The following is a 20,797-nucleotide window of genomic DNA, read 5'->3' as shown; positions in this document are numbered from 1 at the left end:
ACAAAACAAATCGTACATTCGATTGTTCACAGTACCATTACATAGTTGTACATTCATCACCTAAATCAATCCCTGACACCTTCATTAGCACACACACAAAAATAATAAGAATAATAATTAAAGTGAACAAGAGCAATTGAAGTAAAAAAGAACACTGGGTACCTTTGTCTGTTTGTTTGTTTGTTTCCTTCCCCTATTTTTCTACTCATCCATCCATAAACTAGACAAAGTGGAGTGTGGTCCTTATGGCTTTCCCAATCCCACTGTCACCCCTCATAAGCTACATTTTTATACAACTGTCTTCGAGATTCATGGGTTCTGGGTTGTAGTTTGATAGTTTCAGGTATCCACCACCAGCTACCCCAATTCTTTAGAACCTAAAAAGGGTTGTCTAAATTGTGCGTAAGACTAGACTGTCTTTTGAAATCCAGCTCAGCTGTCACCTCCCCTGGAAGCCTTCCCTGACTAACATATGCACTCCGTCCCACCCTCTGCCCTGCCTCCTGGATACCTTTTTTTAAGTCTCTGCTTTTCTATCTGACCACATTACACTGTCCTCACCCATCTCAGCGACTCACCTTGCAGCTCCCTGAGTTCAGTGCCTTTGTACCCCTGGTTGCCCAGCATGGGGGCTGGGGCCTGGCAGGGGCTCAAAAACCCGTTAACAAAAGGACAGAGGTGCTGGTGCTCAAATGGTTGCCTGGATCTTAGGCTGAAAGAACGTTTGGCTCCATCTTGCCCTGTAGAAATCCTTGTGCTTTCTTTCTTGGGAAAAGGACACGTGTGGGGTTCGTTCTTTGGGGCTTGAAATAAAGAGCTGGCATTTGCCGAGCACCTGGATTCCATGTCAGGTTTCCTGCATCTGTGGCTTTCTTTACATGCCAAGCCTTCATCTCCTTAAGGCTCCTGAGCTTGCTGATCGTGCTGCTGGAACACCCCCCACCTCCAGATCTCTGCATGGCTCCCTCTGGGTTTCTGCTCCAGTACAGGTGTCGCTGTGGCCTCTGTCCCCAACTCGCCCCCTTCCTGCTTTATGTTTCTCCTTAGCATGTCCCACCATCTGACATGCTGTTATATGTAATTATCTGCTCTTTATCTGTCTCTCCCCAGGAGACATTTTGCCTCTCTTGTTCTTTGCTGTACGTTCAGCACCTGGAGCAGTGGCTAGTGCATAGTAGATGGTCATGAAATACTTGTTGAGTAAATGACTTTAATTCTTGCAACAGCCCTGCAGAGTAGGGATTATCGTCCCTATATATAGATGAGGAAACCCAGGCTCACAGAGATAAAACATCTGGTTCAAGCTCACACAGCCCATCCCTTTGGCAGGACCAGGTCTGAAATCCAGGTTTATTTAGCTCCAAAGTCCTGTCTCCTTCTTCTGACATCAAGTGACCTCCAATCTGTGGTTCAGACAACATTGACTGGATGCTTTTCTTATGTATGGCACGCTATTCTGTGTAATAAGGAAAAGACAAGGAAAGGAAAGTCCTTTCTGATTGACAATGGGGAAGTCCCTTCAGACGATTGCCCTATAAACAGAAGTGTGCAGGGCTCAGCATGAGAATTCACATTTGCTAAGCTCCTCCCTTGTGCTTTGCTCATTCTCCTTTCAGTCACATCTCCATCCTGCAGAATAAGGTGCCATTCTTCTGCATTTTACGGATGAGGAGAGCAGGGCACAGAGAGGCTAAGACACTTGCTCAAACTCACACAGTTAGGCAGTAGCAAATCTGGGCTTCCAACAGAAGACCCGGGTCTGTCTGATTCCTAATGCCACATGGTCCTTTTCTCTCAACCCTATTCATCTTAGTCTGGATTTTGTAAGGAAAAAGAAATGTGTGGCCAGTTGGGAGTAGGGAAGGGGTAGCACTCCAGGTTGAGGGGGTTTGGAGGGAGGGACCCTCTCGCTTCTTCCAGCTCACATTCCAGTCCCTTCCCTCTGTGCCTTCGGGGCTCATGGCTGCTTCTGGTTGGAGAAGAGGCTAAATTCAAACTGCAGGTTAGGTTTAATCATTAAGTTGATCCACGCTTGACAGAGTCAACGGTGCTTTTCAGCGTCAGTGCAATCATCTGGTGTCCTGGAGCTTTGGAGGGAGGCAGAATGCCAGGCCCTGGGCAGGCTGCCATGCAGGCGCTGGGTGAGATCTGCTGCTCCCTGGCTTCCGGTCTGAGTGGTGGGTGATGATGCTGCGAGGGCCGTGGCCACGCTTTTCCCTGGCTTTGGACTCTCCTAGCCCCACGAGTGACAGGGGCAGGAGGACCCATGGCTGCACAGACAACCCAGCCACTGACAGTCCCCCTCCTCTATGTACCTCTTCTCCACCTTCACCCTGTCACAATTTAAAGTTAAGTTGGGTTTCCCTTTCCTTGTCTTGCCCCTTCTGTCTCCCTCCCACCAGGTCATTTAGGAATGACTTTTATAGCCTCTGGGTTGAGCAGGAGGCCTGAGCTGCACCTCTCAGAGAGATGGAGCCTCTTTGCACAGCCCTGAAACCTACCATGCCATCAGCATGTGGTCAGGGGCCTGGCTCACCAGGGCTTGTTGACATCCTGCAAGGATGGGGGTTGAGGCTATGAGAGTGGGAATTGAGTGGTCTTATCCAACCCTGGAAGTGGGAAAGAGAGAAAGGGGTCTGTCTACTATGTAGGACCAACTGGGAAGTTGGAGGTCTGGAGCCAGAAAGAATTAGGTCCTTCCTCTGTTTTGTTACCCTGTCCTGTTACCACCTGTGCTCCATCTACTTCCCTCCCTCACCTTGGGGTGTGGAGACTGTGGGAATAAAGGAAGGCTTCCTGGAGGAGGTGAAGGGAAGTCCTACTGAATGTCTGCCTCCCCTACCCAAATGTCATCTCCTTTGTTTTTAATTGCTGCTCAGTTGCCCCAAGGCCACCCTGATCTTTTAAATGACCTCCCAGGTTGGGGTGACCCTGGGGGGCTGCCCTGCTCTGCCTTTTCCTGATTTTGCACCTTCATTCATTTATCTGACGTCCTGTTGGGCACCAGCTGTGAATGACATGGAGATGCCCTGCCCTTATGCAGCTTACCATCTAGCGTCTAACAGGAGACCCCAACACACTGTATTATAATAGGACAAATAGTTTGTTACATCCCTGGAAAGTACTAGGTGCTGTTAGCCTGTGCCACAGAGAGGGAGGTTTCGGTGCCCAAGCCCCAAACTGCACCTGTCCACCAGATCCAAGTAGTTTACACTGGGTCGTGAAGAGCTCTTCTTTCTTTTTTAAATGACAGAATAGAATAAAAAGTAAAATACTGGAATGCATTCATATCGTAAGGGGATTATTTGCTTTGTAGACTTTTGTTTCAGTTGTGTGCGCATTACCATGTAAAATGTATTTTTTTCCATGAGTTGCAGCCGAAGCAATTGGGAGTTGGGAGACCCCTGGTCTGCAAGCAGTGGGGGAGCCTTGTGTCTGATCTTGGGGTTCAAATCTCAGCTCTGCCATTTACCAGGGGTGTGAATTTGGGCAAAGTACAGTTGGTCCTTGTTATTTGCGGATTCAATTTTTGTGAATTTATTTGCCTGCTCAGTAAAATTTATTTGAACCCCAAACTAATACACGTGGTGACTTTGCGGATGTGCACAGAGTGGTGACAATTTTGAGTCACCTGTCACGAGTATTTCCAGCTGAGGCCAATCAAGGTGACATTCTGCCTTGTTGCTTCAGCTCTCCTCCTGTGAGCAAGTGTCCTTTCCCTGGTGTATTTAGTGCCATGTTTTCACAGTTTTGTGCCTTTTGTTGGTGATTTCACTCTTAAAAATGGCTCCCAAGCATAGTACTGAAGTTCTGTCTAGTGTTCCTAAGTGCAAGAAGGCTGGGATGTGCCTTACAGAGAAAATTCGTGTGTTAGATCAACTTCGTTCAGGCTTGAGTTACAGCATTGTTGGTCATGAGTTCAATGTTAATGAATCAGCAATAGATAGTTAAAAAGGTGTCTTTAAACAGAAAGGCACATAAAACACAGTTATGTATTGAATGGCTGACAAAACTGTTGTGATCGGAGCCTCACGGGAACTTAACTCTGTATTTCCCCCAGGATGCAGTAAGTCAGTGTTTGGACGACTTTATAGGAATTCGTGAATAATGAGAATCGACTGTACTTGTCTCAGTTTCCTCACTTATAACCTGGGGAGTATGGGGTTGCTACCACACCGATGTCAGTGATGAGAACTCCGTGGAATGAAGCTGGACGAGTGTTGAGCATAATACCCAGCACATTAGCCTCGTGGTTATTGCCATTGCCGTGGTGGAAAGGAGAGGCGTGGGTTCCCCTAATGGGGCTGCCTGACAGTTGCTTTTCGCTCTGCCGTGACAGCTCCTGCCCCAGGAGACCTCTAGACTTGAACCGAGGGGCTGGATTTGGAGGCGTCCCTTTCATTAGCACTGACAGTCATTCCCAAGGGTTCCTTGGGGCTGTTCCCTGGACACCTGATTTTCTGATGAGAAGAATCTGCCTGATGGGTTGCATTTTGCAGTTTTCATCTGTTTACAAAACCTGCAGGCCAGGCTCTGTGCTGGACCTGGGGTCACAGCCTGGGTTGGGGCCCTGACAAGGACACAGCAGTGACAGTAAGTGGGGAAGGAGCTCCTCCCACACTTGAATGCCAGGAAGGCTTCCTGGAGGAGGTACTATCCGACTGGGGCCAGAAGGATGTTAGCTGGGAAAAGGAATGGGGAAGGCTAGTCAAGGCAGAGGAGCTGCATGTGCAAAGGCTCAAGGTCAGGGAAAGAAGCATGGCATGTTTGGGGAACAGTGGGAGTTTTGGGGGTTCCAGTGCAAGAGGGAGCGCCATGTGGGGACGGAGCAGATCCTTGAGTGGAGGCCAAGCCGGGCTTAGATTTCTCAGGTCACCCCATTCCCACTGGGCTCAGGTGCCGATGGTTTGCCAGCAGGGGCGTAGCGTTTTCCCTGGGCCAGGCCGCAAGGACGGCTCCAAACAGGCTGTTTAATCTTCCCCACAAACCAGAAGACTCGGCTCTGCCCCTCTTTTGGACCAAAGGGCTCTCTGTACTTAGTGGTGCTCTTTGAGGGCTTAAAATAGAAGCCCAGAGCTCTAGGCTCAGTGTGCTGTTAGACCTTAAAGCCAGGAGGGGAGAGGCAGGACGGCTGGGTGCAGCCTCCCAGGTAGCGGCCTGAGCTTGCCCCACCCCAGGCCCTATATCATTCTGTCCCACTTAAACCATTAGGACAGACCTCCTAGAAGTAGGCTCCACTTTTTACAGATGAGGAAACCGAGGCTCGGAGGGGTAAGGAGACCTGCTCTGGATCAGGGGTCAGGATATGGTGGGGTGGGTGGAATTTGACCCCAGGCTGCCCAGCACCAAAGCCGCTTCCCCTCCATAACCACAGGGCTCCCCTGTTGACTTGCCACTGTCCCTGTGTCCTCGGCTGAGCCCAGGAGCCTCCGTGGTGCCCTTTCGGGGCTGTGGCACTAGAGGTTGCCTTCCCCAGGCCTGTGGACTGTAACTAAAAAAAAAGGATGGAGGGGGCCCTGGCAATCTTGCCCTAGAAGAGAAGGGGGATATTGGAGTTCCCGCACTCCTTCCTGGGCTCTGGCTCCTCACTTGTCTGCCTGCACCCTCCCCTCTCCCTGTCCAGCAGACTTCCCGGTGCACTGACCCTCTCCCCCCACCCACCCCCCACAGCCCCAGCCAGCCCCCTCCAATCAGCGGGGCTGGGAGTGGGGGAGGTCCATTTGTGGTCCAGAACACACAATGTCTGCTGATGGGGGGCCAGGGCTACCTACCTCTTCCCATACTGTCCCGTCCCGATCAACATAAAGTACAGCCTGGAGTCCTTCTGCCCTGGTCTGAATCTTGGCCCCGCCCCCTCTTACCTGGACTGGTGACTTCACCCCCTCTCAGCCTCGGTTTCCCTGTCTGCAGAAAGAGGATGATGCTGTTACCTCACGCATGGGGAGGGTCTGATATATAATAAGTGCTCAGACACGGCACCTGTTAGGATTATGTTTTCACTGGGCAGATAACCTGCTGCTCCTGCTGAGCCCCACACTGGGAAAGGGAGGGAGACAGACACAAAAGAATGATGAAAACTGCTAACTTGTATCATGCAGCGGGGCTGGGCCAGACATTATTCTAAACAGGTACGTGTATTTAATCCTCGGGACAAGCCCTATGAGATAGCTACTGTTATTAGTCTCATTTAACAGTTGAGGGAAGAGAGGCACAGAGAGGGAAAGTGACTTGCCCAAGGACACACAGCTCTGCAATGCAGCCTGACACCAGCTAGAAGGATGGAAAGTCAGGGTGGGAGCAATGAGTCTGCTGGGCTCGGGGCTTGGGGGTGGGTTTTGAGGGGAGGGGGCATTTTGCATTTGCACTGGAAGCATTCACAGTATTTAGCAGAAATCTGGAAGCATTTAGAAATCCTGGCAAAATTTTTTTTCATTGCTCCACCTAGTTCTTTGGCTGTTTGTCTCACAGCCTGCTTCTAGGCATGGTAGGGTGGGGGCACTGTCCAGGCAGCCTGGGGGTTCACTGTGGAGACCCCAGATCATGCTCCCCAAGGTCTAGTGTGCATCTCTCCAACCCCCTGCCAAGGCAGGTCAGGGGCAGCTCATGTCCTGAGGGCTTTGTGGACAGCAAAGTGAGGGCGTTTGGGGGTCTGACGGCTATATCATTTCCAGAAGAGCGAAGAATATCTAGCAACACATCATGGGGATCCCTGAAGCCTGAGAGCTGCCTGTGGATCCCTGCAAACCTGTTGCTTGAGGCCAGGGAGCAGACTTGATGGGGAAGGGCACCATGGACCAAACTCGGACGAGACCAGTGTGTAGACATTACATGGAGGACAACTGCAACTCAGTCAAAGGAAGAACTTTCTAACTGTGGGAGCTGCCTGGAAGTGGAATGAAGGGAGGGAGTTCCCGTCACTGGTATTTACCCCAGCTGGGACTTGACATGGATATTGCAGAGGCAACTGGAGTATGAGATAAAGCCTGGATGAAGTTCAGGTGCCTTTTGACCCTGGGGTTTTGTGAGAGTGCCATTCTGCCATCATCTGCTGAACACCTGCCAGAGCCCTTCCCCCAGTCTTTCACTTCTGTAATCCTCCTGCCAGTTCTGCGCCATGGGGGGTTTGAGCCCCATTTTCTAGGTAAGGAAATTGAGGCACAGGAAGGTGAAGCCACCTGCCCCAACCCAGGCTGGAGCCCAGCGCCTTTCAGACTCAGCCAAGGTATCCCTGAGCCGGGTTCTGACAGCCATCCTTGAACGTTGGTCCCAGCCCACTCCCATCCCTCCTTCTCTCTCTCCTTGTGCTTATTATCAGGACTCAAGGCAATTCACATCTGGCCTCTTGCCTCACCTCTGGGCAGCGGGGGAAAAGTTCTTTAATGAGTAAGCCATTTAGGGAAGCAGGGCAGCCTCATCCTTCAGAGAGCAGGGCCAAGCAGGTGAGGGGTGGGGGCAGTACTGGTATTTGGAAGAATGCCCACAGCTATTAAAAAGGGTATTTCGTTTACATCTTCAACATTACACATTGTTTATATCACAATTATATCTCTTGGGCACGTGCTTTCTTTCCTTTTCCCCCATGAAGGATGGATTTATGAGATGGGTGGAGAAATGTAGCTGGTGTCTCTAAAGCTCGATTTGCTTGGTAACTTTCCACTCCAGAGGAACGGATCCCAGCTCCTCAGAAGAGCTTCCCTTTCCCTAAGGTTCTGGACGACTCAAGGGCAGGAGATGGGAGAGTGAAATTTCTGTGTCTCCAGAGTAGGGTGCAGAGCAGGCCACCCAGAGACTTGGGAGCTGCCTCCCAGGACCAGAGTACACTTGGAACCACAGTATCCCACTACCCATTTGGAGGATCGGGACACTGCAGACCAGAGCCCTGTGCAGGGTCACACAACATTTATAGATAGGGTCTTTGGCTGGTATCCCAAGAGAGGTAGTGGGAAGAGTGCTGGTTTGGGAGGCAGTCCCGAGTTCGAATCTCAGTTCCACCATCTCTAAGCTGTGTGTCCCTGGGCAAGTCGCTTCCCCTCTCTGAGCCTCCATTTCCACATCTTTAGGATGCAGATAATTATGGTATCACTCTCTTGGGGTTGTGATGAGGAATAAATGGGATAAGTTCTGAGCCCAGCACGAGCTGGGGGCCCCATGAGCATCTGTTACTTTTCTTCCAACTCAGAGACAAGGAATCTGTACTCTCTAAATTGATGGGAAGCGGGAGGGAAGCAATAGGACCACACAGTGCTGCTCAAGCACCACACTGTACCTCCCAAATAGAGCCTCTTATTAAAGAAGCTGCTAATGTGCAAGGGAAGCAATCTTGCAAATAGTCAAGACCATGCACAAGCTTTGGATTCAGATTTGAGTTGAACCCTGCCCCTGCTGCTTAACTCCTTCTCAGGGCCTAATGTTCTCTTCTATGAAATGGGCTCACGGGGCTGTGGAGCGGCCCCAGTGATCCAAGGGCTATCAGTGTGTGACAGATGGACAGAGCTTAGGATGAATGGGGTGAAGATTGTCTTCAGGGCTTCGGAGTTTGCATTTTTGCCCTTGGTGGGGGTGGGGGGATGGGGAAGTAGGCACTGGGAAGGGGCAGAAACCAGCTACCTGCGGGCCTCCCTAGCCCACACTCACCTGGGCCTGTCAGGCATTTGGGGGAAGTCCAGCATGGCAGGTGAGGGGGAGAGAGAACAAAAGGAAGCAGAATAGAAGGGGCATAGTAAGAGTCACTTCCCAGGGGGTCTCAGAGCCAAACCTAGCAGGGAAAGAAAGCACAGCAGTTGTGGAGTTCTGCTCTTTCCCTGCATAGGTGACTTCCATACTTTCCCCAAAGGAGCCACGGCCTCTTGTTCCTGGCCTTGGGTTCCAATGCCAACTCTACCACTTCCTCGCTGTGTGCCTTGGGGCAGCTCTCCCAACCTCTCTGAGCCTCCTTTCCTCTCTGCAGTGGATCTGGTAACAGTTACCTCCCTGGTGCTGTCACAGAGCATGCATTTTGTGGGTTGGGGCCGGTCACCATCTCTTTGCATTGCCCCATGGGAGGTCTGCCTCTCCAATCGTGCCCCACCCCCAATTCTCTTTCAGGCCTCAGGGACACTTGGCACCAGCCCCCACCCCCCAGTCCCAATCCATCACCCACTTTCCATTTTTAGATGTTTTGCTTATTGTTCATCCAAAGTTCTGCCAAACTGTGGCCTTTGAGCAGCTCAAAACAAGCTGATTGATGACACCCACCCACCCACCCAGCCAGCCAGCGCTTCCTCCCTGAGTCCAAGCCAGGGCCTCACTCACCCTCTTTGCCGGAAAGTGGCTTAAGCTGCTTGTATACAGTTTAACTGTTTTCGTGCAGATCAGAGGCTAAACAAGAGGCCTTGGGGAGGAGTGAGGCAGAGGGTGCAGCCTTCGGGGTCAGAAGGGACTGGATTTGAAAACCGGAGCTGCCCTGCCAGGCTGGGTGAGCCTTGGCAAGCAAGGATTTTCACCTCTCTGGGCCTCAGTTTCCCCGTGTGTAAGCTCCTGGCAGGGAGTGAATGGGTTTGCGTGAGGTGTCCCTGGCACATCCTAGATGTGCCCAGCCCTGCTCACGGGAGGACTTCTTCTCCAGTGCTACTTTTTGACCCCAAAAGCAGGACCTGTGGGTCTGTCATTCCAAAAATCAGGACCAAGGCCCTCCAGGTGCCCACCTCGAGATGAGGTGAGCCAGCAGCTGGCCTCCAGGCACCACTCAGGCCGGGGAAAGAGGCTGTTCCCCACGGCAAAGAAAAGGAGAAAGGGCAGGCCTGGTGGACTCCATCAGCTTATCAGCAGGGCAGCTGCCACAGCTGCCTGGAGGAGAAGTGGGCACCGAGGGGCAGGCCCACGCCAGCAGCTGTTGGAAGCGACGTTCAAATCCTACACTGTTTCTCTCTCTCCTTCTGTGCCGGCTCATTTTGACAAACAGGGAAGAGAGCAAGGGATGGGTTTTACGGGGAGACCGCAGGACCTGAATCTCACTCCTTGGAGAAGCAGGTCTAAACCCTGATTGCCTCCCCTTCCCCAGCTCTCCCTTCTGCGGTTCCCCAAGTGTGCTAGAGCTCGTTCTCACCTCCAGGTTTTGCCCATGCTGTTCCCTCTGCCTGAAACACACTTCCCCGTTCCTCAGGCTTCAGAGCCACTCCCCAGAAACCATCTTCCATGGCTCCAGCCCTGTCCCTGCCGGCCCCATGCCGACCCCTGACGCAGTTACAGGGTCTTTGTGTGTCTCTCTCCCAGCCGCAGCCCTGAGGTCAGAGATGGTGCCCGCAGGTCCTGGCACAGAGCAATGCCCCATAAATGTTCAGATGAAGGAGGAAGTGATGCATGCCTGAAGGAACGAGGGCCCCTGCCCCCCACGCCTCAGGGCAGAGCCCTCACCCCGCGAGCAGACGCCTCTGAAGTCGGAGTTTCCAGTGTCCCTTTATCAAGAAGAGACCGTAGTGGACAGGCCCGGCTTGGGAATCCCGGCTCCAGCCGAGCACCCTTCAAGGGGGGTGTCGGGTGACCTCACTCCCCAGGAACTCACCACCTCAGAGCCCACTTGAGCTGAGAGGGCTGCCACTTAGGCCTGGAAGGACTGGGATTTTCTGCCCACAAGCGCGTGACCTCCGGCTTCCCTCCCTGCCGTTGACAGGGGTGTTGGGTTTTCCCAGCTGCCTGGGGGTGACCGGGTTTTGTTTGCAAAGCCCAAGGGGAGGGGAGCAGGGTGGCGGTTTCCAGTGTGGGCTGGCCAACCATGCATGGGAAATAGAGAACAAAGTCCTATTTAAGCCAACATCTGTCCCCTCGGTGTGTGTCACTGCCCCATTTGGCCCAGGTGAGGAAGGGTTGGTTATTTCTTTTCCTAGCCCACTTTTAAACCCGCCAATGGAAAAGGTACTCTGTGTTGCCAAAAGAAGCCTGGCATTCTGGCCGTTCTGTGTGTGGTGGAAAACCTTGCCAAATACCAGCCTTGCCTTTTGCTTTCTCCAGAGTACACCCTGCCAGTCATGTTGCTTCCTACCGCCGCCAGCAGTTTGAATCTTGGAGGTGAACCAGAGATTTTTTCACTCAAGGTCCACAGTCCGAAGATGGGTGTTATGTTGTCCAGGAAATCCCCCAAATTTGTATGTATAATTGTGTGTCTGGGGTGGGGGTATGTTTCTGGGGAGAGAGGCCCATCTCTCCCCAACTTTCCCCAAGGTCCACATCAACCTTTCCTTAAAAGGCTACAGGAGAATTGATGGGGTGTGGGTGGAAAGATCCAAGCCTGGTTCTCTCTCCACCACTTTGTTGCCCCTTGGTTTCCTCATCTGGAAAACGTAGATGGTAAAACTACCCAGCAGTGTTATTGTACATGAAGAATAAACCCAAGAAATTAAGGCATGTGCCTGGCACATAGTACAGGCTCAGTAAAATGCTAGCTAAAGCCTCTTGTTATAAGGAGGGGCAAAATCACAATGGAACATTCTCCTGGTGACTGAGTCCCTTTCCTGGTGGCGAAGAATCTGCTGAAAATTTCAGCAGGAATGCCATCTGCCGAATGCCAGCACTCCGGAAGCCATCATCTCAGCGGCCAGAGAGCTGTATCTGCTGCTTCCTGCCATCCTCCAAGCAGTGAATGCCATTTCCCCGGGCTCTTTTGTAGATTAAAGGAAGGGCTGGGCCAGGGAGATGAGTAAGGCTCATTCAGGGGTGTCACGGTGTACATTTGGGACGCTGCTGTGGTGGCTTAAAAATAGGCCTCTGTCCTTGCACACCAAGGAGAAGCAGCCCCAGGAGGCCTTTCCTCGCCCACGTCACCAGCCTTCCATGGCAAGAAACATTTTGGAATGTATTTTCCCATCCTCCACTGGGTCTGTCTTTTCTAGTTAAAAGAACTGAATAAGGCGGTCAAAGGAAGACACTAAATGTTTACTACTCTGTGCATGGCACTGTATGTCCGAGATTTTGCCTTGTTTCAGCCTCCCACAGTCTGGTAGGGCGGAAACAACTTTTACGAGTTTTCTAGGTCCAGGGGCTTGGGGGGGGGCAGAGATGTTAAGCTTGTACCTCAACATCACACAGCTAATAGATGACGAAACCGGAATTTAAACCCAAGTGTATCTGACTCCAGGTTGTGTTCTTTTTGACTGCCTCTCAAAGCAAGATTTAAACATAGCAAAAAATGTGGAAGACACAGAGGCTAGGGGTTCACCCAGTATATTCCTTTCCCGTAGCTACTGTAACAAATGCCCCAACTTGGGTGGCTTAAAGCAACAGACATTTCTCATCTTGCAGTTGTGGAGGCTGAAAGTTCAACATTTGTAGGGCAGAATCCTTCCTTGCCACTTCCTAGCATCGGGTGGTTTGCCAGCAATCCTTGGGCATCCATCTCTGCTTCATTCAGCACTGGCCTTCTCCCCTGTATCTGTGTCCAATTCTCTCCTTTTTAGAGGGACTTCGGTCATTCAGATCATGTTGACTTTGTCTACTCCAGTTTGACCTAATCTCAACTCCTAATGTCTTCAGAGACCCTCAAATATACAGGACAAGGGGTTTAGGACTTGAGGGTGTCTTTTTGAGGCAATGCAATTCAACCCAGAAAACCCAGGGGCTGGACCTGATGCTCCCTGTGGGGAAGGGAATGAGCATTGATTGAACATCTACTAGGTGCCAGGACTCTTTGGCTGGGATCTTTCGGTGCTCTCATCACCCCTCCCAGCTACCTGAGACGTGGGATATAACTCACCCCCCAAACTGACGCTGGGGTCCCTCAGGTGAGTTAGTGGCAAACGCAGACTGGAACCTGGAGCCCATCAAGCTCGTGCTAAAGCATGGGAGCAAATAAACCGGGGAGCTGCCTAGAAGGCAGTTCTCATATTGCCCCGACTTCCCAAAGGACTTGCCCGAGGATGGCTGTGCCAATATTTGAGTAGCCAGAACAGAGTCCCCTAACTCCTGGCCACCTACAGCCACACATCAGCCAACCCCCCAAGACCGCTGCCTGTGCTTTTACAGCCTGGCATTGTTTTCTTACTGGGGCAGCCTGTCAGGCAGGGGGCAGCCTTTGGTTCACCGTGCGGGTCGTGCTGGGACAGCTTCCTTCTCCCTTCTGCACACCAGAAGGACCCACTGCAGATTCTCCACTTGGATCTCGCCTCACGCCCCCCACCTCCCACCCCACTGACTTTTTTTTACCTTCCCTGCACCTGATTCCTGGAGAAAAGAAGAAGGGAGCTCCTTGGCTAGAAGCAGCACCCCCACAAAGCCGGTGGGACCTCAGCCTTTCATGGAAGGAAAGGGACCAGGGTTTGTTCCCCGACATAGTTGGGGGACCTCTTCCTGGCAGGTTTTTCACCAGTGATGGAATGAATGCCTGCTTCAGTCGGGTCCTGGTGCCAATAGCTGGAAACCTCTGCACCTCCGTTTGGGGGAACCACTGAAGTGCTCCCCAGGAGGGGAACAGTGGGGAGGCTGGGGGGTTGGCCCTCAGTGGACTATTCTTACAGCCATGAAATATAAGCACGGCAAAGGCCTGGGAGCCACGCAGAAAATGCTTTTCAGGTAATGTTGAGTTAGAAGAGAAAAGGCAGGAAGCAAAACAGGAAGTGTGCTTGGGTTTTTATGCTGTTAGAAGTATCTGTTTAGGGAAGAAAGTCGGGGAGGGAAAAAGAGCTCGTGGTTCCCATCCCAGCTCTGTCCTCTGCCTGGAGTCTGGAAAATGGTGATGATAATGCTGGAGATGGAGACTGTTTTTAAGGATTCGCTGCAATCATGTGTCCAAAGCATCCAGCATACAGTAAGTAAGGAGAACAACGAGAAATGCAAGTGGGGAGGGGGGTGTGAAAGCAGACGGGATAATTTTTCTCCTCTTTTCCCCAACTTTGTATACTATGGCTTTCGTGTTGATTGCAATAATTTAAATGATAAAGTTCAGGTTTCCCCCTGGTGTCTCAGAACCAGGATGTTCTATGGGCCTGCTGGGTCCATCTCCACATTTTTCTCTTTCTCATAGAGGCCACTTTCCCTGAGCTGAGCTAAAAGCAGGTGTTGGTGTGCACTTTGGAGATGGCGTGTTGTTGTCCCTTTATTGTAAGCATCTTCAAGTTGTGTAACTAACACATCCTCTTAGAAACTTTTTCACTCTAGTTTTCTTAATCTGACATCAGGGCTCTGGCCTCAGAAGGGGATGGGGTGGGGTGGGGGGAAATTGTTTATCCTTCATTCCCTGAAGGAAGTCAGATCGTATAATCAAGATTTAAACAAATATGTAAACTTCATCGGTTCCTTGGCTGCATTTTATCCTAACAGAGAGTTGGTTTTGCAGGAAGCTTCTCCTTATAGTAACAAAACAGTGTTTCTTACCACCCCAGCATTACTTTCCATCGGCAGGCCACTCTGAAAAGAAAGTCTGCTTAGGATTCCCAAGCTGCTTGGCAAAGAAACTCCCCATTGGGAGATAAGGCTGGAAAAAATATATGATGAGGGTGCAGTGGAATATTCAAATAAGGTTGGCCTGTGGGCGTCGGTGCTTGGAAGGGCTTTTTTTTTTTTTTTAATTAAACTCAGTTTTATTGAAATATATTCACATACCATACAGTCATCCATGGTGTACAATCAATTGTTCACAATACCATCATATAGTTATGCATTTCATCACCCCAATCTATTTTTGAACATTTTCCTTACATCATAAAGAATCAGAATAAGAATAAAAAATTAAAGTAAAAAAGAACACCCAAATCTTCCCCCCATCCCACCCTATTTTTCATTGAGTTTTTGTCCACATTTTTCTACTCATCCATCCATACACTAGATAAAACCACAAGGTTTTCACCATCACATTGTCACCCCTTGTAAGCTACATTGTTATACAGTTGTCTTCAAGAGTCAAGGCTACTGGGTTGCAGTTTGATAGTTTCAAGTATTTGCTTCTAGCTATTCCAGTACATCAAAACCTAAGAGATGTTATCTATATAGTGCATAAGAATGTCCACCAGAGTGACCTCTCGACTCCATTTGAAATCTCTCAGCCACTGAAACTTTATTTTGTTTCATTTCGCACCCCCCTTTTTGTCAAGAAAATATTCTCAATCCCATGATGCTGGGTCCAGATTCATCCCTGGGAGTCATATCCTGTGTTGTCAGGGACATTTACACCCCGGGTGTTGCGTCCCATGTAGAGGGGAGGGCAGTAAGTTCACCCGCCGAGGTGGCTCAGTTAGAGAGAGAGGGTCACGTCTGGACAACAAAGAGGTACTCAGGGGGAGACTCTTAGGCACAATTATATGCAAGTCTAGCCTCTCCTTTGAGTAACGAGCTTCATAAGGGCAAGTCCCATGATAGAGGGCTCGGCACATCAAACCGCCAGTCCTCAATGTCTGTGACAACATCAGATCGGCATCAGTCCAGGTGAGGAAGTCCAACTCTCCACATTTTCCCCCAGTTCCTCAGGGGGACCCTGCAAATATATTTTTATTCTCTGCCCAAATTACTTTGGGATGTGTCGCTGTTTCGGAAGGCCTTTTGATCTGTGGTCCTGTTTAAGGTTTCCTGGAGCCAACTGGAGGGGACCTTGGTGAGAATCTGGTTTATTGGGCAGGGAGGTTGCTGCAGACCCCAAGACTCAGACACGTCCTGGCGGTGGTGGTTAATGTCCATGGGGCATTTCCCCCACTCATTTGAGTTTTGTTCTTCCAAACTAGCTCTTGGGTTGGGCCCCTCCCCTGATCCTTGTGGTTTCCGGGAAGGCCCAAGGAGAGGCATGTCTGTCCCATCACCTGGCCCTGTACCCGCCCTCCATGCCTTGGAGGCCTCTCCCTAGCTGGAGCTCTGCCCAGAACCCTGCTGCCCAGAACCGTGCTGTTCCCTGTTGCTGAAGCTGTCAGAGCCACTGGGGCCTGCAACCACGGCCTTGCCCTCTGGTCCCTGAGCCATTGGCAGCGCCTCACCCCTGCTGCCCAACCTCAGACACACCCACCACATGACTTATCCTCTCCATAAATGCCAGCTTCTCCCTGCTTCTGTCCCTTGTGTTTCCTCAGCCTGGAATGTCCCACCTTCTCCCTCATCATCTAAAGACCTGGCTTGGGGACATCACCTTCACCCCTTCCCACCCCAGCCTTGGGCTGAGCTGGGAGCCTCTGTTAGGCCCCCATAGCTGGTCTTCATCCCCAGAGAAACAGAACCAACAGCACACATGCACACCCACATTTATTTAAAGAGATTTATTATAAGGAACTGGCTTGTGTGACCATGGAGGCTGGCAAGTCCAAACTCCATAGGTCAGATCATAAGCTGGAAACTCAGGTAAAGGTGATGAAGTCCTCAGTCTGAATTCCCTTGAAGAAGTTGGCTGGCTGGGAATTCCAGCAAGAGCCAACACTGAAGTTGAGGCAGGGATTCTTCTGACCTCTGAAATCTTCAGTTCTGGATTTTAAGCCCTCCAATTAATTGGACGATAAGACTCTCCTCTCTCCTCCATTGCTGAAGGCAGTCTCTTTGTTGACAGTAGATGCAGTCAACTGATTGTAGATGCAAATCCATCTACAATATACCTTCACAGTAATAGGCAGACCAGTGCTTGACCAAACAACTGGATTCCATAATCTAGCCAAGTTGATACATGAAATTAACAAGCAAAAATGGCTTTATCACATGCTCTTGTCATCATCTGTTCACCTGTGTGTCTTCTTGACAATGGAGAGACTCAAATATCTAGGAGAGCAGACTGTGTGGGATCACCTGTGCCTCCTTGGTGCCTGGCCCAAAATGTATACATCTGTGGAAAGGATGAATGAATGAATGAATGGATGGATGAGTAGCAGAGTAAACATTTTGCCAGCCCAGTGCCTAGCAGGCCTACCCACAGTTGAGAGAGTCCACATGCCATCTCTTCCTTCCCTCCCATATATCAGATGTCTGGGGCCCAGCCCTACGGTCCATCCTGCGTTGGTTCCTAGAGGGCAGAGAGAATATGATAAAGTGGTTAAAAAGGACAGATCTGGAGCTTACACAAACTTGGTTTCAACCCCACCTCTGCCCCCAAAACAACTGTGTCACTTTGAGCAAGTGCTCCAACCTCTCTGTACCTCCATTTCTTCATCTGCATAAAGGAGATTGCAGTAGTTCTTACCTCGTGAGGTTACTGTGAGGACTCAGTGAAGAAATACATGGCAATTAACCAAGCCAGAGAAAGGGCCCCAGATGATACACTGAATGTGTGGTGATTCTGTCCATCAGGACACTTTGAGTTGCAAGTATCAGAAACCCAGCTCAACCTGGTTTATAAGCAAAAGAGGGCACTCCTGGCTGAAAAGTCTGCAACATTCTGATTGGCCAGGCCTGGGTCACACCCTGATTTCTAGCGTTGGGATGAGATCAACCCACCAGCTGGGAGAAGGTTTGATCTCCTAAGGAAAATGAGGGCACTGCAGGCAGAAAAGGAGGGATGGATGCTGGGCCAGCAGAAGCAGCGGTTGCTCACGTGACTAACTGTTGAGGGAGCTGCAGAAAAATGGAGTCCTTCCTCTTTCAAGGTGGTCCACGGCTTGTGGGAGTGGTGCTTGGCCTGCCCCCCCACATACACACAAACCAAGGTTCTCCTTACCTTGGAGAGGGCATGGTCCTGTCCTCGTTGGGAGTGACCTCTGACATTCTGCCACTCTGCATCAGAGTGGCCTGGCCAGAAGAGCCCAGAAAGGGTCCCTACCCTGACCCTAATGGACCTTGAGCTTGGCAGGCCCCTCTCCCTCTGTGGGCCCATTTCCCCATCCTTAAAATGGGCTTGTTGGAGGAGATGATCTTCAAGATCAGCTCCAATTCTAACCAATCCAAAGGCAGCAGGTAGCATTTATCAAGTGCCTGGTGTGTGCTAGACCTTTGCTGGGCACAGGGCAATCAAAGATAAAAAGGACAAGCCCCTGCCCTCCAGGACTCATCCCTAACACTCCCCTCTCCCTACCCCTTCCTTTCCACCATTCTGCTTCCCCTTCCAGTGTCCATTATGGAACCAGATGGTCTTTCAAAATTTATTTGTTAAATATAATTTAAACATCCAAAGCAAGCAAATTGAATGTATTAGATTTCTCTCATTAAAAATTAATTAAAACCTTCAAATCTCTTACTATCTTCAAAATGTATCCAGGCTCTGACCTTTTCTTACTGAGCCACCATCATCTCAGCCCTGGAATTAGGCCAGTGGCCGGATCCTGGCCCCCAGCTCCCTTGCCCACCCCCTCCTCAATAGTCCATTCTCCACACAGTGGTCTGAGCCATCCTGTAACTTTTCTGTTCTAAACCTCCAATAACAGACCATCTCACTCAGAGTGCAATGGTTTTATAAACCAATCCAAACCAACAAAAAAACCTGTATGATTTCCTCCCTCCATTCCCTGCTCTGATCTCATTTCCTTCCACTCCCCCATTTGCTCACACCATCCCAGCAACACACTGGCTTCCTTGTCCTTTCTCAGACCCACCAGCACTCCCACCTCAGGGCCTTTGCACTTGCTACTCCCATCCCCCTATCTGGAATGCTCTCCTCCCAGATCCCCTCATGGCTCACTTTCTCACCTCCTCAGGTCTCTGCTCAGAGAGGCCCTCCCCCAAAATCCTGCCTAAGATAGCACCTCTCTCTGGCTCCCTTCCCCTCCTGTGTTTTTCCCTGACACAGAGAGAAAACACTCCCATCAGGTAGAGTGTTGTATGGGTTATTTGGCTGACTCCCTGCTGCTGGAATGTCAGCTCCATCGGAAGGGGCACCTCACCTGTCTGGGTGCCTGCTGTATTCCCAGTGCCTAGCACTGTCCACTAGTACAAGCCAGGAGCTCACTAAGTAGTTGTTCAATGAACGACTGACTAAAGTCCCTTTTGTTCCTTTTTCTAATGTGGGATCTTGGCTTTCTTTTTTATCTTTTATCTTCATGAGTCAGTGGCTTCTGTTTGGCTACCCAGGTCCCAGCATGATCTCTGACCTCAGTAATCAGGGGTTCTTTCCCCTTGGGCAGGGGGGAGAGGAGCTGGGGCCAGGGAGCTGGGGCCTGACTGCCTCTTTCCTGCCTCTCCCTCTCCCTCTTTTCATTTTCTCCTGTCCTGACTCCCAGTAGCTCGGTATTAACTGAACCCCCAACATGCCCAGAGCACAGTGAAGCACAGGGCTGGGTGTGGGAGGAGGGGGTCCCTGCAGTGGCTCTTATTCCCTGGGGTTGCCATTCTCCTCCAGGAACAAGGGGCTGCGGTGTGCCTGGGGTTGCCTGCAATCTAGAAGAATTTGCCATGAAAATTGCACTCAACTGCTTTTGTGGATCCATAGCAGAGGCTCGTGCAGTTATCCTCTCTGCTACCTCCCAGGCCCCCAGATCCACCTCCCAGGAAATGCCTCTGGGATGGGAGGAGGGAGAGCGGCAAGGATTGAGCCCCCTACCCTATTACTGGGACCCTTAGGTTCGTAGCCAGTGATCAGATCCTTTGGGTGCGACAGGGCAGAATTTACTTAGAAAGGGAAAAGTGTACGTTCTGGAAAAGCCAGCCTTACGTAAAGAATGCCTTCATTTTCTGCGGGTAAAGTGGAAGAGAAACCATAGAATCCAGACTTGGATTTCCTTTGGAACCTCAGTCTTATTATCACAATTATTATTAATTGTCTATTAGGTACATGTATTGTGCTGAGTAGTTTCTAGAAACTTCATTCACATTATCTCTTAGCACCTGTGTGAGTTAAGTGATGTAATATCCCCATTCTACAGGCTAGCAACCTGACAGGGTCTGCTCCACATCACAAAGCCAGGAAGTGCCAAAGGGCTGAGTTTCCAGGCTGCATTGAGAGCCTAAGAATAACCTCTTTTTATTGCCTTGTCTGTCTGGCTTTTGAGCAAAAATTGCAGGAAGAAACGCAGCCAAGTATCCCCACTCCTCTGCGAGAATCCAGGCCCCCTGTTGCCTTTCGTGGGGCCCTGCAGCCCAGACGTCAGGGACCGGGCAGCCCTCTGGGTTTGGGGCTGGCTGGCCAAGAGGGTCTCTGTTGGTCTGGTTTGGAACCTCCCCAAGTTTATCAATTATGAGTATAACTAAAATGGACTTTAACACAAAATGAGACTTAAAAGACGAATCGGGCCCGCAGAGTTTGGAGTGGGCCTAACGACCCTGCCTGTCTCTCCCGCAGACTCGAGCCCGCAGGCGCGCCTCCTGGCCACCCGGCCGTGCTGTGGCCCTGGCCCCGAGCGGCGCCCGGTCCTGGGCGAAGCGCCGCGCTTCCACGCGCAGGCCAAGGGCAAGAACGTGCGACTGGACGGCCACTCGCGCCGGGCCACGCGGCGCAACAGCTTCTGCAACGGGGTCACGTTCACGCAGCGGCCCATCCGGCTGTACGAGCAGGTGCGGCTGCGCCTGGTGGCCGTGCGCCCGGGCTGGAGCGGCGCGCTGCGCTTCGGCTTCACCGCGCACGACCCGTCGCTCATGAGCGCCCACGACATCCCCAAGTACGCCTGTCCCGACCTCGTCACGCGGCCCGGCTACTGGGCCAAGGCGCTGCCCGAGAACCTGGCGCTGCGTGACACTGTGCTGGCCTACTGGGTGGACCGCCACGGCCGTGTCTTCTACAGCGTCAACGATGGCGAGCCCGTGCTCTTCCACTGCGGCGTGGCCGTGGGCGGCCCGCTCTGGGCGCTCATCGACGTCTACGGCATCACCGACGAGGTGCAGCTCCTCGGTAGGTCCGGGTCGCGGCTGCAAGAGGGGCGGGATGCAGCTGAAAGGGAGCCCGGGTGCGTGTTCTCGTATGTGTATGGATGTGTATTTCCTTAATATAAACATTTATGGAGGG

General features: G+C 51.2%; 1 protein-coding gene across 2 annotated transcripts in view; it reads left to right on the top strand.

Annotated features, from left to right (window-relative positions):
• NEURL1B (neuralized E3 ubiquitin protein ligase 1B) overlaps window positions 1–20,797 on the top strand; it is a 39,992-nt gene that overhangs the window by 2,195 nt on the left and 17,000 nt on the right. Inside the window, exon 2 of one of the 2 annotated variants that reach the window (XM_037801953.1) lies at window positions 20,138–20,683. In XM_037801953.1, the coding sequence (XP_037657881.1) occupies window positions 20,138–20,683 (546 nt within the window). Of the gene's footprint in view, window positions 1–20,137; window positions 20,684–20,797 lie in introns of those variants that run through there. The other variant, XM_037801954.1, reaches the window with a different exon arrangement.

Source organism: Choloepus didactylus, chromosome 13, assembly GCF_015220235.1.
Source record: "Choloepus didactylus isolate mChoDid1 chromosome 13, mChoDid1.pri, whole genome shotgun sequence".
NCBI lineage: Eukaryota > Metazoa > Chordata > Mammalia > Pilosa > Megalonychidae > Choloepus > Choloepus didactylus.
This window is presented reverse-complemented; position numbering and strand designations above follow the sequence as displayed.